An 18,271-nucleotide genomic window follows, 5' to 3' on the forward strand; every position below is an offset into this window, starting at 1 on the left:
TGATCAAATTTCACTTTTTTACTGTTGCACTAGTAATATACATGTTATATACAGGTGCTGGTCATAAAATTAGAATATCATGAAAAAGTAGATTGATTTCAGTAATTCCATTTAAAAAGTGAAACTTGTATATTATATTCATACATTACATACAAACTCATATATTTCAGATGTTTATTTTGTTTAATTTTGATGATTACAAATGACAACAAATGAAAATCCCAAATTCATCATATCAGAAAATTAGAATATTACCGAAGACCAATAAAAACAAAGGATTTATAGAAATGTTGGCCAACTGAAAAGTATGAACATGAAAAGTATGAGCATGTACAGCACTCAGTATTTAGTTGGGCCTCCTTTGGCCTGTATTACTGCAGCAATGCGGCGTGGCATGGAGTCGATCAGTCTGTGGCACTGCTCAGGTGTTATGATAGCCCAGGTTGCTCTAATAGTGGCTTTTAGCTCTTCTGAATTGTTGGGTCTGGTGTATTGCATCTTCTTCTTCACAATACCCCATAGATTTTCTATGGGGTTAAGGTCAGGAGAGTTTGCTGGCCAATTAAGAACAGGGATACCATGGTCCTTCAACCAGGTACTGGTAGCTTTGGCACTGTGTGCAGGTGCCAAGTCCTGTTGGAAAATGAAATCCGCATCTCCAAAAAGTTGGTCAGCTGCAGGAAGCATGAAGTGCTCTAAAACTTCCTGGTATGTGGCTGCGTTGACCCTGGACCTCAGAAAACACAATGGACCAACACCAGCAGATGACATGGCACCCCAAACCATCACTGACTGTGGAAACTTTACACTGGACTTCAAGCAACGTGGATGAAGTGCCTCTCTTCTTTTCCTCCAGACTCTGGGACCTTGATTTCCAAAGGAAATGCAAAATTTACTTTCATCAGAGAACATGACTTTGGACCACTCACCAGCAGTCCAGTCCTGTTTCTCTTTAGCCCAGGCAAGACGCTTCTGACGCTGTCTGTGGTTCAAGAGTGGCTTGACACAAGGAATGCGACAGCAGAAACCCATGTCTTTCATACGTCTGTGTGTGGTGGTTCTTGAAGCACTCACTCCAGCTGCAGTCCACTCTTTGTGAATCTCCCCCACATTTTTGAAGGGGTTTTGTTTCACAATCCTCTCCAGGGTGCGGTTATCTCTCTTGCTTGTACACTTTTTTCGACCACATCTTTTCCTTCCCTTCGCCTCTCTATTAATGTGCTTGGACACTGAGCTCTGTGAACAGCCAGCCTCTTTAGCGATGACCTTTTGTGTCTTGCCCTCCTTGTGCAAGGTGTCGATGGTCGTCTTTTGGACAACTGTCAAGTCAGCAGTCTTCCCCATGATTGTGTAGCCTATAGAACTAGACTGAAAGACCATTTAAAGGCTTTTGCAGGTGGTTTGAGTTAATTAGCTGATTAGAGTGTGGCACCAGGGGCCATCAATTTTGAACCTTTTCACAATATTCTAATTTTCTGATATGATGAATTTGAGATTTTCATTTGTTGTCATTTGTAATAATCAAAATTAAACAAAATAAACATCTGAAATATATGAGTTTGTATGTAATGTATGAATATAATATACAAGTTTCACTTTTTAAATGGAATTACTGAAATCAATCTACTTTTTCATGATATTCTAATTTTATGACCAGCACCTGTAAGTTGATGAAAGTTGCACTATTTTGGCATTTGAGAGCCAAAATTCAAGGTTTAAAATAGATTATTCAGTTATTAATGTAATTCTACTGTCTTACTGTTGCACTACTATTATACATGTTATAATTTTATGAATGTTGCACTATTTTGGCCTTTGAGAGCCAAAAGTTTCTTCAACTATTGTCCCCCATTCCAGGTAGGTAATAAAAAGTTCTACTGGATTCACTTTGTTTTAGTCTTTTTCCTGCTTAACAAAGGAAGGCAGCAGCTTGACATGAAGCCATGATGGTGATTATTTTACATCCAGGTAGTCTGCAGTTCTTCAGATACACACACATCAATTTCAAGCAGATGGTATCGGCAGAGATGGCAAAAGTACTCACTTTCCGTACTTGAGTAAAAGTACAGATACTTGTGTTAAAAAATACTCTGGTAAAAGTGGAAGTACTGATTAAACTTCTTTACTCAAGTAAAAGTAACAAAGTACAGGCTTGTAAATTTACTTAAAGTATAAAAGTAAAAGTAGAAACCACTTTTTTCATGCCGTTGCCTACATTTTAAATGGATGTCTGCCAATAGGACTAGATCTCCGTTGTGTTCATTTTCAATCATCTCGTCGTCCATGCTACTATGCTAACGCCACCGCCACCAAGCTGCAATGATTTGCCACCAATGAATACCGCCGAATCTGTCGATTCATCTTGTAGTGGTGCGTCAAATGCAACGTAGATTCCCATCCAGTTAGATTGAATTTGGTATTGATGACGTGAAAAATAATAACGGTAACTCCATTGAAATGATTCAAAACTAAAGTAACGAGCCAATTTTTTAAAATGTAAGGAGTAGAAAGTACAGATATTTGTGTAAAAATGTAAGGAGTAGAAGTAAAAAGTCGCCATAAAAATAAGTAGTAAAGTAAAGTAAAAATATCAGAAAAATCGACTTGAGTAAAGTAACGAAGTATTTGTACTTCGTTACTTCCCATCTCTGGGTATCGGGTCCAAAAAATGGCATCAGTGCAACACTACGATTTACTGAACTCTTCCAGTTTATATCAAAGTTTTAAAATTCCTAACCTTTGCTTTAAAGATTTTGCTATTGTTTTAGAATATTGTAGGCCAGGTTTGTAACATCTAAGTAATAGAGTGTTTGAGCTGGTTCAGGTCTAACATGGTCCAAACAAAGAAAACCGCATTCCAAAAGTCAAATAAAGATTTAATAAATCAAACAAAAATGAGTTTTAAATACTTTGCTTTTAGTTTATAATGATGTAGACCGGATTTAAACTGTCAAAGTACAATAGTTTTAACCTCTTACACCCTAAGGGGGTATAAATAAATTTCTGCCTGACAAAAACACACAAAAGTAAATAACTTATAGCCTCACAGCTATTAGATTTAAGAAGAAACTTTTGGTACGTCTGTAAAGGTAAGATGTCATAGAATGGTTTTCTGGTGTCAGCACCATTGTAGCTTTGACCCTGCCTGAAATATTAGGGACAAAATACAAAATATTTTGCATTTTTTGAACCTCGCCAAAATTTTCTTTGAAATAAACATTGCAAAACACTACCAAAATATTATTTATAGCACAAAAAAGTAGTACAGACTTTTAAATCTAAATGTTCTGTAAAAATATACCAAATTTGGACTCAATCAGATGAATCATATTTATTTTAGAATGGTATTAGTGAGAAATTTCTTAGGCGGAGAGGCCATTTTGGCACATTTATCCATAAATGTCACCAAACTGTGCCAAACGTGTTTTTTACATCAATACTGGGGGTTTTGTAAAATTACGAGGTCATGTAGCAGCTGGACCCACCGCTGGGTCCGTAGGGTTCTAGGGGTTAAAGGAAGAGCTGAATAAAAGCCCCTAAATCTGAAGAAACAGGAAGTGGGATCATGTCTATTGGTGGAATGGCCCTTTAGACATTTTACAAATCAGAGGCTGGCTTCAGCTTCGCGTACGGCACGACCAATCCGCTTGTTCACGTTGGATTTAGAAAGTGGCTTAGATTGTGAGAGTTTTTATTTTTAACCGGGTATTTTGGGGGCAGCTCGGCGCTTTGTGTGAAGGTTTGTTAAGTTAGCTTCAGTAAAAAGCTGAGATCCGTCAGAAGCAGCCGGACTGGTTTATAGTCGGCCTTAAATCAATCCGCCATGGGTTTGTTTTAAACGGCTCCCTGTGGATCGAAGCTCGCGCGCTCTGCGACTCGCTTTTCTGTTTTCAAGGTTTTGCTTCATGAAGTTTCTGCCCACGTGAGGACAGCAGAGATGGCTCTGGAGCAGCTCAGTGATGTGGTCCAGAGATGTGTAAGTGCTGCAGGTAGAGACAGCGATTGCATGGTGTTGACTCTTCAGCAATCCCTTACACTGAGCAAGCATGCAGCGACAGTGGAGAGAAAAAAACTCCCGTTTAACAAAAAGAAACTTCAAGCAGAACCAGGCTCAGTGTGAGCGGCCATCTGCTGAGGCCGACTGGGGTTCAACAAGCAGACAGACGCAGACATAGAAAAGGAACATAGAAGTACTGATCTATAATATACTTTCTATGTTAGATAAAGTAGAGGTAAACTATCTGCCCAGGTGGCTCTGTCTGGGGGAAAAAAAACGGTTAAACAGACAAACTCTCAGTTTTAACGTCAAAAGGCATGAAAGAGGGCATAGAGTTAGTCAAGGAGAACATTTCTTGGAGAGAAACATCTATAACCGAAGGTGTTGATGGCAGCAGCACAGCTATTTATCTCCATGATGGAGTCACAGCGAAACAGAACCAAACCAGGTAAAGCTAATATGATAAGTAAAAGCAGAAAGATTGAACTAACAGATTCTGCAGAGTGGGAGAATAGAGATAGAATGAAGCAGAATGATGAAAAAGGGGTCTCTATGTCCTCCAGCAGTCTAAGCCTATAGCAGCAGAACTATAGAGATAGCTCAGGATAACCTGAGCCACTCTAACTAGAAGCTTTATCAAAAAGGAAAGTTTTAAGCCTAGCCTTAAAAGTAGACAGGGTGTCTGCCTCACGGACTAAAACTGGTAGTTGGTTCCACAGGAGAGGAGCCTGAGAACTAAAAGATCTGCCTCCCATTCTACTTTTAGAAATTCTAGGAACCACCAATCTAGGAAATAAACTCAGAAAAAATGGAAAACTGTAAAAATATACATTATAAATTACTTTCCAAACCTTTTTAATTGAGATTTTTATATTACATTTTTTTGTTGTATTTTAAATTTCCTTTCCTTTTAATGTATTTTTTTCTTTCTATAATTTTTTAGCAAATTTCTTTACTGATCTGTTTGGGATTTTTTTATTACACAGTCAAAGTCCTGACTGGTTTCTGGTTTCTTTGCATATTAATGTGTTTTTGTGTTTTTTCCCAACAGGAGGCGCTCCCAGATGACAGCTACACCTCAGAGGATCATGACGTGTTCACCATCGCCGGGCGGACCTGCATCGAGGAGGGCAACAGCCCGCAGGTCCTCAGCATCGTCCTGGATGAAAGGAACCAGGTAAGCGTTCTGGGAGGAGCCGCTGCCGCGTGCGGCTCACCGTAACGCCAACGCCGCTTTTCTGATTCCACTGCAGAACGTAGTGAGGAGCATGGGCTGGAATCTGCTGCCGCCGCTGATCCAGGTGCTGCTGAAGAAAGAGGAGCAGCACCTCCCTCAGTGCATGGCCATCTTTAACCATCTGCTGGAGGTCTGTGAAGCTCCTCAGGCGGCTGAAGGATCAAACCTTTCCTACGGTGGGCAGAAGTTTGGCGTCTGAAACTTTTCACCTCGTCGGTTTTGCAGACCTGCACACCCAAAGAGTTGCTGATCGGCATTTTGGAGCAGCTGGAAGACGACGATCCTGACGGAATCGCGGAGCGTCTCCATCTGCTTCTGAACCCTTTGCAGAAAGGTAGGCGGCATGTTTAACCCCCCCCACCACCACCACAGTCCCTGGCTAAACTGCCGTCCCCCTCAGTGCTGCTGCGGCTGGGCAGCCGGAAGGCGTCCTCCCTGGGGATGACCCTGTCCTCGCTGCTGGACCAGCTGGCCAAGCTGCCCGTCCCCAACACCAAGGAGCAGGAAGAGGACGACGTCTTCTCGCTTTGCCGCTGCTGCACCCACCTGATAGAGTTCGTCAGGCCCTTCGTCGTGGAGGCGAGGCTGAATCCGAGCGGTGCGACCCGATCGGAGGATGAGCTGCGGACAGAACTACTGAAATTGTGAGGAAATTAGGGCTGAAACTATTTATCGGATTAATAGATTATTTAAATAATCATCCACTTGTGCACAAGTTCACTCTCACAATCAACTACAGGTGCTTGGTTCCAGGTACTCAGAGATTCACTTCCATACAGAAAAACCCATATTCTGTTAACAGAGCACATGTCAGATTAAAAAAAAATTATATTAATTATAATTCTATTTTATTGTCATTCCACTGTCACAAGTACAGAGCAACGAAATGAATTCTCTGCATTTAACCCCTCCCCTTGGGGATCAGGGGAACAGTGTGGGGTTAAGGGTCTTGCTCATGGACCCAGAGTGGCAGTCTGTGAGATCAAACTCACAACCTCAAGATTCAAAGCCCTATGCCCTAACCACTAGGCCGCCACTCACCCAAAGTCCAAGACAGGTTTTGAACCATCAACTTCTAGAGAGGCTGTCTCTTACAGATGACATCACCTATGTAGATTAAATAATACTATTTATACTTCAGCGATAGCATCAAACTGTTACTTTATTCTATATCTCTTATACCTTGTCTGTTGGTTGTTCTGTTCTTTTTACGTCTCTTTGCAGCTGATGAAGCAGACTGAAGATTTTTATCATTATCTCCCTTTTATCTCTTTATTCTTTCTCCTTTTCTTTTCCTTTCCTGTTCTACTTACATTGCAGTGTCCATATAATCTGTAAAACTCCCTGCATAATTATAATAAGCAATTTATATGCATAAATCAAGCAGAACGCTATGGCGATAGCCGTACTGCTCCACTGGTGAAAGTAAAATCTGTTGGGCTTTTTTCATCAAGGCAATTATTCTTATTGCCACATCGCCAGACAGGACGCTGTTAAAAAAAATAAATAAAAAAGAGGAAATAATCGTAAACTAAAGTCTCTGTCACACCTTGCCGGATTTATCCAGTGTCTGCCTGATGTCCCAGAATCTCCTAAAACTCTGGGATACGCTGAACTTTCTATGGATTGTTTCAGTTTTGGGCGTTTACATGGAGGATTCATAACGAGTCCAGAACTTCTGTCCAACGACAGCCTAACTTCTGCATAACGCACGGCAGCGTAATGCCCAGGAAACGATGCACATACATCATTTCATGGGCATTACGCTGCATCAGTTAAAGCTGCTCCCCCCCAGGAGCGTTACTGCTCCGATACCACCTGCCCCCCCCCTAAAAAAGAATAAATGAAAATAGAAAAACAAGGTTTGCAGTGGCAGCAGATTCAGCGTCATGTCTGCTAAGAAGTTTGCTGGTCGTGGGCGTGATCCACTTCCTGTTCAAAGGGAGTTTTTCCTCTCCACTGTCGCTACAAGCATGCTTAGTGTGAGGGATTGCTGAAGAGTCAATGAGTCGATGCAATCAGCTGGTTTTCCTTAGATAGAAAACTTTGAATCAATCTGACTGGATGATCTGCTGAACTGGAAGTGATGACATGATGTGAATTGGAGCTATAGAAATAAACTGAATAGAATTGTTTGCAGCTGCATGAAGACTCTGAGCCAGCCTCTGTTGGACGTACAGATCAGGGACGTGGAGACGCTGCCTCGGTCTCCTCTCAGGACCTTTGCCGTAAAAGTTCTGGTAAATCCAAACCCTCAGATCTTGGTTGAAGCTTGTAAATCGGTCAGATTAACAGCCGGTGATTCTGTGCAGGACATTCTGGGCGCCGTTGGAGAGTCCCTCCCTGGTCTGGTGTTCCACCCTCTGCTGAAGAAGAAGGAGGTTCCAGGCTTCCTGGAGGAGGAGGTCCGTTATCCCAAAACGTCTCTGGCCAGCTTGGCCCACCTGCTGTTTGTCCATCACCTGGCTGCTGATACATTCCCCAGCGTCTTCAGGTGAAGGTTTCACCTTTGCTTGGTGGTCTTTGGCTGTTTTTCTAACAACTATTAGAAGATTATTTGGAGCCTAAATGTGTTCTCTCTCTACAGCCCTGTGTTCTGTCTACGCTGCAACATGGAGCACATTTCCATTCTTCTGTCTCGGTATGTCACTCCCTTAAGACTGATTTATACTTCAAAATTAGGTCGTCTGCGTGAACGCAGAGACGTCCCCGCCTCCTCTGCAGATACTTTAGTCGCTATATTTAGCCACTTTTCAGACCCCTCTAGCACTTTGATTTCTAAAAAGCTCCTAGCGCCAAATCTAGAGACTTTTTTCTGCTACTGGAGACTTTGGAGACAACATCTAAAAGCAGCGAACTCTGCTCTCCAGAGCGAGTAGATTGGTAACCCCGCCTCCTGCTCTCCTCTATCTTGTCTGCTGTCATGATTCATGCAGCTATTATTTCATCCAAATGAAAAATGGAGAACAGATAAGCAGATCATGGCTTGTCTACAGTGAAAAGAAGGACTGGGTTATTTACTTTGGCCTTTTTGGAAACACAGGAAGGAGCAATCAGCTAAGTGAGCTTAGTGCTTGGAAAAAATCTTTCATTCCTTTAGAGACAGCATGAAAAGTCAGCTGAGTACAAAACATAGAGAGGAAAACAAGAAGAAAAGGGACAAGAAGAGAGGGACACAACCTAGAACAGATAATGGATGTCTATTCTATTAACATTTCTCTATCTGTATAACGGGTCTGTTTTATGACTTCAGTTCAGAGGGGCCCCAAATTTCCCTAAATCCGCCCCTGCCTGGGGCTAACCTTTAGACCTTTAGTTACTAAACAGTGTTTCTAAACTTTTCTTTTGTTTTAGAACTGAGGACGCCAGGCTACAGAAAGGATTGGTGAGTCTGGTTTTTATTTGTTGTTTTATTTGTATGTTTATTTTATTTGTGTATTTTTCAGACATTTCTCGTTCAATAGGCTTGAGGAGTTTTTGTTTGGGCGGCCGCCTCCGTCTCAATAAATCCCAGGACTCAGTTCATCCTCCTGCTGTTTACCTGCATGCTGTTCAATGACGTTCCAAAAAAAGTTTCGTGAAGAAAAACCGTTCCTGTAGTGTTTTATTAAGCATTTTGTAAATCCCAGAACTATTTTTTCCGATACATCACAACCGCTTATAAACTTCCGCTTCCCGTTCGAATCTGAAGCGTTGCACACTCCAGACCACTAGTTGGCGACGGTATCCTCTACCGTCAAACTCAAAGTCCAATATGTCCTCCTCAAGAATCCACCTTTCGTATTCCATTTTCAGAGTTTTTTAAAGTGTTTAACAGAGACGTTAGCACCTCGACGTCGGAGTACACAGAGTGAAGCAGAAACACTTGGGCCTTGCGAAAAGACTACAACTGTGTAAACAGGCCCCATTTCCGTTTCCGGTGGCGGAGGGATATTGACTATTCCAACAGAACTCAATGGGATTTACAAAATGCTAAATAAAACACTACAGGAACGTTTTTTCTTTACGAAACTTTTTTGGAACGTCATTGAACAGCGCTGACGACCCGGTGAGTAGCATATTTTAAAAAAAGAACGTTTAAGGTTGTTTTAAGGACATTATCGGACATGCACAATGGAAGCCATTCTGAAGCAGCCAGGGGGGGATTCTGCATGAGCCAAAAAGCAGAGACAGGACCAATTGTCAAAATTTTGGTGTCGATCATTCGATTTCATCCTGGACACTACAGAAAATGGGCTAAAAGTGTTAAAAACCGGAATTTTCCTTTAATGTCAACTACTATTTACAAACCGTTCATCCCAACACATCGCATAGATTGGTCGGGGGGGGCTGAGAGGCTGTTTTACTGAGGCCACGCGTGCCGCAAAACGCTGCCTGTGGCGCATTCTTACGGCGTGCCAGGTTCCCACTGGTTACCTGGTTGCCCAGGTCCGAGGCGGTTCCCTATAGCGCTGCCTTTATCTCTGTGGAAAGATAGGAGCCACATTGGGGAGAAGGAGGGGGAGAAAAACAACATATTTCGCAGTTTAACCTTGATAGTTTGAGATATAAAAAAAACTCAGCAGAAGAAAAGCACATGTAACACGAGACATTTCAGCAGAGGGTCACATTGGAGGCGGAGTCACATGAAGTTAATCTGACATTTGAGACATTAGTTGTGTGTGCATGATGATGGCGGTCAGTTTGTCCGTGAACGCCGTCCGCAGGCCATCGTCCTTGATAAGATGGAAGTTTATCAACAGTCACTGAGCGCGTCCACAGATGCTTCGTGGTTAGGGGGAGCAGTTCTTTTGTGTCCTCTCGCCATAACATCCAGGGGAGATTATGGGGGGGCGGGGGCCGAATCCATTATAACACTTATGCTACGTTCAGACCGACGCAGCAAAAGCAGCAAAATCGCGTCTGCTGCTTCCTTTTTGCTGCTTGTACCAGTTAGTTCTGACGCGCGGCTGAAGCAGCTTTGCTGCTCTGGCTGCGCGGTGCAAAAGTGTGTCTGACGCGCGTTGGGCGGAGCTACTCTATCCTTTCTCTGCCTTGCAGCTATATTTGCTGTGATCAGTGGGAATAAAGTAGTTTTAATATGTTTTTAAGTGAGAAAATACACCTGAAAACGTAATCAGTGCAGTCAGTTCATTCAGATTATCATCCTGCCTTCAATATTATTTCTGTCGGAGCCGCTCAGACCCCCACATACCAGCGGTGCGCTGTCAGTAGGAATCCCTTTAACAGCAGCCTGTGGGCGGGTCGCCTCCTCGCGGTTCACCGTGGCGGCTGGTAGGTGTTTTTCATCTAAATAATCCAAATCCAGGAAAATAAAAGCGAACATATTCTGCCGGCAGATTTCTGCATTTTAAGTTAATTTATGCGTCAATAAACTGTTTCAGAGGAGTGATCACAGCGCTCTGTGTCATCAGCGATGTGTCTCTCTCTATACCAGCTCCCAGATCAGCTTCTCTGATTGGTTGATGCGGCGCGTCCAGCAGCAAAAATTAAATTTTTCCATCTCGAGCAGCAGCACGTTTGTGGCGCGTCAGATGCTTAAACGCGCCGCGGGACCTTTTGCTGCGCCTTGACGCGCGTCAACCATTGACTTCGCATGTAAACTCGCTGCTTCTGTCGCGCCTGCTGCGTCAGGCTGCACAGGAATTTCCCATCAGCCTTGACTCTTTTCTAGCTAATTTTAAGTGGCGAGTAATATTCCCAATTTGTTGGGCTTTTCCGCCTCGAAGCGAGCGTGCGCATTCAAGATATTATCCCATCTCACCTTTTGAGTCCAACCACCGCAGCCGTAACCAGGAAAGGTCTTCCATCCTGACAGGAGCTGTATGAGAAGAGTCTGGTGCGGGTGGAGACTGGCAGTCTGCCGGCGGATCTGCTGGAGATCAAAACCTTCCTAACCGTCCCTTTGGTGATAAAAACCTCCTTCCACGTGTCGCCTCCAACCGTCTACCTGATCTGCAGTTAATTCATGTTTGTCTTTTTCTCAGGACTTGGTAAAAGTCATGACGATGTGCCCTCAGCATGATCTGGTAGGAGCTTTTTGTTTTGCGTCTCCTTGTGTTTTTTCTGTTTGAATGAGGTTTAAATGAGGCGTTTCTTCGTTTGTCCTCAGAGGACTAAAGGACTGAAGGTGTTCCAGCTCAGCATCGATAAGTTCAGCACTGAAGCCAAGTACAGATTTTTCGAGTGAGCTGCCAGTCCCCTCTGCACTCAGACAGCCAGAGTTCCTGTCCCGCCTCCTGATGTAATCTGATTACTGTTTCAGATACTTGCTCAGGACCAGTAATCACTCTGGAGTAGAGGGCTACACCATTAAAAACATCCGGAGTCAGATAGACGCCGCTCTGCAGGTAAAGGTCGGAGCTTCCCGGTCCTGCCGCTTGTGCTGAGTCGCTGACAGTCGCTCTTTTCTGTCTTCAGCCAGGAAACGCCAACGTCTGGTTTGAAGGAAGTCACCTGCTGCCTCTGCTCCGTAAGGTGTTCAAGCTTCCAGACGGCCCAGAGACGGACCTGCTGCAGTACATGGACAGGTGTGCACACGCCTACTTCTAGCTTTGCTTAGTCTCTGATGTTGCATCCAAACGAGACTGAAAAGACTTAAATAGAGGTATTACTCGTGCATCATTTGGAAGTGGAAACCTCAGAAGTTTTTACCAAGATATTTGCTTAATTGGATTTTTCAGGTCAATATTGATCTCTTTCCACGTATTGATGCTCCCTGCTGGCGCTCAGAGCGCCATTTTAGTCTGAGCTCCATTTAAAGGAGAAGTCCGGTCAGCAAGGAATAATCCACGGATCATATCTATTCCTAAAACTAATACGCTCGAAGTAATTTCATAAATTTAGCGTTAATCAGTAAAAAAAAATTGACATAAGTTTTGTCGCAATCACAGAGACTGGAATCCTTCCTGCCATCTTCCGGCAGTGATGTCACGGTGCGGTTAGCCTAGCACAAATCTCACAATTCCAAACTTCCACCATGAACCGGGATGAAGTGTGACTGCTGGGCCGCTTACTACACCGGACCTCAGCAGAAAAGCATGAGCCGCCTGTCCTCAGCCGGAGGAGGGGGGCTGGGCGCCGGTAAGGCAGGTGGGGGGAAGCACAGGGCCGCTGGTGTTCAGGCTACCGTCAGCGGGTCGTTTTCGGTGATTCCGTCCGCTGGGGTTCCCGGTCCAGCCCCGGAGCTCACGGCTCGGTCCTGCTGCACTGCAGTCGACCAAACTCTCGGACGATTTTGAAATTCCCCCCGGTCATTTTTCTAAGGTATGAAATGTTAGCCTGGTGAGACCATCCTGATCTCGCGAGCTTTCAAGGTTTCACTCGCAGATCAGAGACTCTCCGTTGAAGAAAATTTGGAGCCGTTCACCAAACGAACGTCCAATCAGCGTTGGCTTTGAGGCGGGTTGAGGTGTGACGCAACGAGAAGCGTGCCAGTTCAGTCTAAAGAACATGGCAGCTTCAGCCGATGAAACTAGCGTTAGCGTGGCTATCGAGCAAGTTTTATGGGAATTACAGAGTATTTCTTCACTGAAAGAAGAGCAAAACACTGCTCTGGAGGCTTTTCTCAGAGGAAAAGATGTTTTTGCTCTTCTCCCGACTGGTTTCGGCAAGAGTTTGATCTATCAATTGGCTCCTCTTCGTCGTCGCTCTGTTAGTACACTGCAAAAACGATCTAGAAATAAGTAAAATTTTCTTAAATTAAGTACATTTACTCTGAATTTGAGTAGGTAAATGAGATAGTTTGCCAATGGAATGAGTAATTTTACTCTTAAAATAAGATATTTAGATAATATGCACTTGAAATAAGACAATGCAATTGTCTTTTCTTATTTTATTTTAAGTGTGAATTGTCTCGTTCCATTGGCAAAATGTCTTTTTTACCTCCTCAATTCAAGAACAAATGCACTTATTTTAAGAAAAAAATGACTTATCTAGATTTAGATTTTTTGCAGTGTACGTCATATGCTTCGTTGATCTGATTGGTTTATTTGGCCCGTCTATCACCAACATAGGCCAATCAGCTGACCAGTATTTTTGCCCCTTCCCAGAATTACTTCAACGGAAGGTTTCCAGATGGATATGCGGAGAAAATCCATCTGGCGGAGTCAGGTTAATGAAAAGTAGGACATGTCCAGGAAAAAGAGGACGTCTGGTCCCCCTACCATATCAACAATCTGATGTTTCAGTGAGTGAGTGCTTGTTGCTATGATGCGTCTTTGCTCAGCAACTTTGCTTGTTGTAAACCAACCAATCGGAGCACAGCTCATCTAAATATTCATGATCAAACCATAAAAGGAAGAAAACCTGTGGTTTCATTCTAGGGCTTTTAACCAGGCTGCATTAGGGCTCATAGAACAGCTAATATGCCATTTTCAGCCCAACCAATGTTACACACCCTATTAGAGACCTGAAGGACCAGATACCCGATAGAATCATTCTATCACCCTATTAGAGACCTGAAGGACCAGATACCCGATAGAATCATTCTATCGCCCTATTAGAGACCTGAAGGACCAGATACCCTATAGAATCATTCTATCGCCCTATTAGAGACCTGAAGGACCAGATACCCTATAGAATCATTCTATCGCCCTATTAGAGACCTGAAGGACCAGATACCCTATAGAATCATTCTATCGCCCTATTAGAGACCTGAAGGTCCAGATACCCTATAGAATCATTCTATCGCCCTATTAGAGACCTGAAGGACCAGATACCCGATAGAATCATTCTATCGCCCTATTAGAGACCTGAAGGACCAGATACCCGATAGAATCATTCTATCGCCCTATTAGAGACCTGAAGGACCAGATACCCTATAGAATCATTCTATCGCCCTATTAGAGACCTGAAGGACCAGATACCCTATAGAATCATTCTATCGCCCTATTAGAGACCTGAAGGACCAGATACCCTATAGAATCATTCTATCGCCCTATTAGAGACCTGAAGGTCCAGATACCCTATAGAATCATTCTATCGCCCTATTAGAGACCTGAAGGACCAGATACCCTATAGAATCATTCTATCACCCTATTAGAGACCTGAAGGACCAGATACCCTATAGAATCATTCTATCGCCCTATTAGAGACCTGAAGGACCAGATACCCTATAGAATCATTCTATCGCCCTATTAGAGACCTGAAGGACCAGATACCCGATAGAATCATTCTATCGCCCTATTAGAGACCTGAAGGACCAGATACCCTATAGAATCATTCTATCGCCCTATTAGAGACCTGAAGGACCAGATACCCTATAGAATCATTCTATCGCCCTATTAGAGACCTGAAGGACCAGATACCCTATAGAATCATTCTATCGCCCTATTAGAGACCTGAAGGACCAGATACCCTATAGAATCATTCTATCGCCCTATTAGAGACCCGAAGGTCCAGATACCCTATAGAATCATTCTATCGCCCTATTAGAGACCCGAAGGTCCAGATACCCTATAGAATCATTCTATCGCCCTATTAGAGACCCGAAGGACCAGATACCTCATAGAATCATTCTATCGCCCTATTAGAGACCTGAAGGACCAGACACCCTATAGAATCATTCTATCACCCTATTAGAGACCTGAAGGACCAGACACCCTATAGAATCATTCTATCGCCCTATTAGAGACCTGAAGGACCAGATACCCTATAGAATCATTCTATCACCCTATTAGAGACCTGAAGGACCAGATACCCTATAGAATCATTCTATCGCCCTATTAGAGACCTGAAGGACCAGATACCCTATAGAACCATTCTATCACCCTATTAGAGACCTGAAGGACCAGATACCCTATAGAATCATTCTATGAACCCTTTAAAGCAAATCCAGCAGCTCCCATTACCTCGTCTTCGTCTCAGACTCTCCTGTGGATTTTTTTCCTACAGAATCATGGAGTCTCTGAACCTCCTGCGCTACTTGGTCATCAGAGACAAAGTTACAGAGAACCAGGTGAGTCCGGACAGCAGACCAGCTGCGGCAGGGCGGCCCAGTAACGGGCCTAAAGGAAGCCTGGACACTTTCATCGGGGTGTTTTAAATATTTAAGGCATAACTAATGATATGGGTCCTGCAGACGGGCATCTGGACAGAACTGTATAAAATAGAAGACGGGTTCATGAAGCCTTTGCGCGTTGGGCTGAACATGTCGAGGGCTCATTATGAGCGGGAGCTGCACAACACCATGGAGAACAAAAAGAAGAAAACTAAAGGTGAGAGTCCCCAAAGCTTTCCCAGCAGAGGCGGCGTGTTTCTCTAACGCCACGCTGTGTGTTTTCTACAGAGGAGGCGGTGCTGTCTGTATCAGTCGGGGGGGAGAAGCTGCCTAAAATGACAACAGACTCTCAGATTCAGGTCAGTCGCCTCTAGACGCCGTAACCAGCAGCTTTTTTTGACCGCAGCAGCGTGAATGAATTTCTGTGGGTCCTTTCAGGCTCTGCACTCGGCGCTCCACACGTTCGACATGATGGAGAGCGTGTTGGTGCGGATAGAGGAGCTGATCGAGGTGAAGGACGGCGAGGAAGCTGCAGCGGAGCCTCATTAATCTCAGGGCCTGACGGACAGCGAATGCATCGTTTCAGATCTTTGCTTCTTCTCTCCATTTCTGATTTGTGATATTCAGTAAAGATTTTCTACAATTAAATCTCCATTTTTAAGTTATTTAGAAAAATAAATGAATATTCCTGAACATTAGACAATGTAAATATTCCTTATTTCCAGGTTGATGTCACTCTAAACAGATAGACAACCTAAAGTGCATCATTAAATCACCTTAAACTTCCTTTGTGTCTCTTCTGATAAAGCCGTAACTTTACACAAAGTTAAGAAAAAAAGTTTGTTTACATCTGCAGCTTCACAGTAAAATAATAAATATACTTTATTGCAGTGAAATTGTTCTCACTAGTTAGATTTTAACATAACATTATTTTAAATATAAGGTTAAAAATAATGGTATTTTCAGTTTTTGCATGGAGAAAATAAAACTGAGTATGTAGGTTTACTTTTTGTTTTTCTCTTTTCATGTTTTTTTATTGATAGAAATGGGAAACACTAATTGATCTGATTAAGAGAACTAAAAAAAAAAGAGAATATAAAATTTGTTTAAAAAAATGAAAAACCAATTTTGAAAAACAAAACAAAAATTCTAAGAAATTTCTGGATTGCATCTCTTTTTTTAATTTGAATTTACAACAACAGTTTAATAAATGTAAGTCCATACATACACCCAAAGTTATAATCCCCCCCCCCCACCCATGGTGTCTTACTTAGTGACACTGGGGGGCCCCGACCCCCATCCAGCCTCATTCTATCTCTATTCTTCAGTATTTATTACTTCCACCCATAACTTTGTTCTCCCTGCTTTCCATCATCATGGCCACTTCATCTGGTCGCGTTTGGATCATAAAATAACTAGTATAGAGGATACAGCTGGGTCTGTTTTTCATCTTTTACTGCAAAAAAGAAAACTAAACGTGAATATTTGCTGTTTCTACCTCCTCATCCAGGAGGAACAGATCCTGCTGGATGCAATCAGCTGGTTTTCCTCAGGAAACCAGCCTGAGCTGGATATTGGTTAAAATCTCTCTATAAAGTCACCTGAGATGAAGAATTTGCACTATATGAATAAAACAATCATTGAATACATCTGCCTCTATGGATTAGACCCATTTTCACAGATAGTTTTCTTCAATATTGGTCCAAATGTCAATATTTACGCCATATTAGTGAATATCTACCCAAATCTTTTTTCTAATGGGTCTAAGTTAACTTTCTTATTCTGAGACGCTGAATTTTATATTTCCTTTACCTGTAAGCAAGGATGCAGCAATAATATCAATATCGGCCAATATTGGTCATTTTTAAAGTCGTAGGGAAGCGGCCGTTCCAACCGTTGCATTTCCGAATTCTCCCAAGTGGTGGCCGACATTACACAGGTGGATAAAGTGCGGGATTGTTGTGGCGCGAGGTTCACAAGCATGTTTGGTTGTGGCTGGTTTGTTGGAAGCATCTTGCTAACCAGTTAGCAACTTAGTGCTAGCAGGTTCCCAATGGGAAATTCCATTGGGACCAAGTAGCACTAAATTGGTGACTTAGAAACGACGCTGTCAAGGAACGCTATGGACAGCGGAAACATGCAAGAGGAGGAGAGTTTAGTGTCGGAGGTCGTGGATGAGTCTCCTCCGTCATCCATTTTTTATTTAGAGGAGGAAAGCGGGGACGAAGATGTTGTGGAAGAGGACGCCAGGGCGGCAGAAGCTTGGTTTGGTGTAGAAGGCTTCCAGCCGTCCATGTTTGAGCCCTTGCCTCGCAACGCTGCCAGTTCTGTTAGCTCTACGCCTGCCGAAGACACAGACGTCCATCCCCGTGAACACTGGGACGCAACTCAATGGGAAAGGAAAGGATTCTGATTTCAACCGTTGCGTATATTAGCTACGACACATGAATCAAGATACTATGACCGAAAAAATTTGATTGACAGATGACCGTTGATATATGATTGGCCGAATTTCGGTGTTCAGGCTGACGTAGAACTAACTGGCCTGCAGAAGATAACGGGAAAAAAAAAAGATTTTAAACAAGATTTTTTTTTTTTTTTATAGAAATTTTCTAAATTTTGAGAATATTGTCTGATAAAGAGTACATTTATATACATGTTTGAGCCAGAATGATTTGACATTTAAATATGATTTTTCTACGACTTTAAGCACATTGGTCCAAAAAGTAAACTGGGACCAGTTAATTTAATTTTTTCTTTCCGAAGTGGCTGTGGGTTTTTTTTGTGGGTGTTTTATGGAAGCTGATAGCAGTGCTGAGTCAGACCAAATGTAAACGTATAGATATTGGTAAATATCAGTCATCTGCAATAATGTTGGGCATCACTATCATCCCAGAGTTTCAAGAGTTCAGAGTTTTGGTGCATCTAAACCTGTTACCATAATCACCTACATTACAAGATTTAAAAGCTAGAAATGTTAAACTCAGGGTTTGGTGGAACTCCAACAAAATTAAATTTCAATTTCTGAAATGAATGA

At 42.8% G+C, this 18,271-nt stretch overlaps 1 protein-coding gene across 1 annotated transcript; it reads left to right on the forward strand.

Moving 5' to 3' along the window:
* The first annotated feature begins 3,636 nt into the window (after nt 1-3,636).
* Nucleotides 3,637-15,925, forward strand: glmna (glomulin, FKBP associated protein a). Its single transcript, XM_038302464.1, has 18 exons — nt 3,637-3,976; nt 5,049-5,174; nt 5,251-5,364; nt 5,460-5,568; nt 5,635-5,878; nt 7,375-7,474; nt 7,547-7,728; nt 7,822-7,875; nt 8,589-8,619; nt 11,053-11,142; nt 11,222-11,263; nt 11,347-11,420; nt 11,500-11,584; nt 11,655-11,764; nt 15,129-15,192; nt 15,316-15,451; nt 15,523-15,593; nt 15,673-15,925. Exons 1-18 carry the CDS (start codon nt 3,938-3,940, stop codon nt 15,781-15,783), a joined length of 1,782 nt encoding a protein of 593 aa, XP_038158392.1. The 5' UTR covers nt 3,637-3,937; the 3' UTR covers nt 15,784-15,925.
* The last annotated feature ends 2,346 nt before the right edge of the window (nt 15,926-18,271 follow it).

This window comes from Cyprinodon tularosa, unplaced genomic scaffold, assembly GCF_016077235.1.
Source record: "Cyprinodon tularosa strain WSP-4 unplaced genomic scaffold, ASM1607723v1 ctg490, whole genome shotgun sequence".
Taxonomy (NCBI): Eukaryota; Metazoa; Chordata; class Actinopteri; order Cyprinodontiformes; family Cyprinodontidae; genus Cyprinodon; species Cyprinodon tularosa.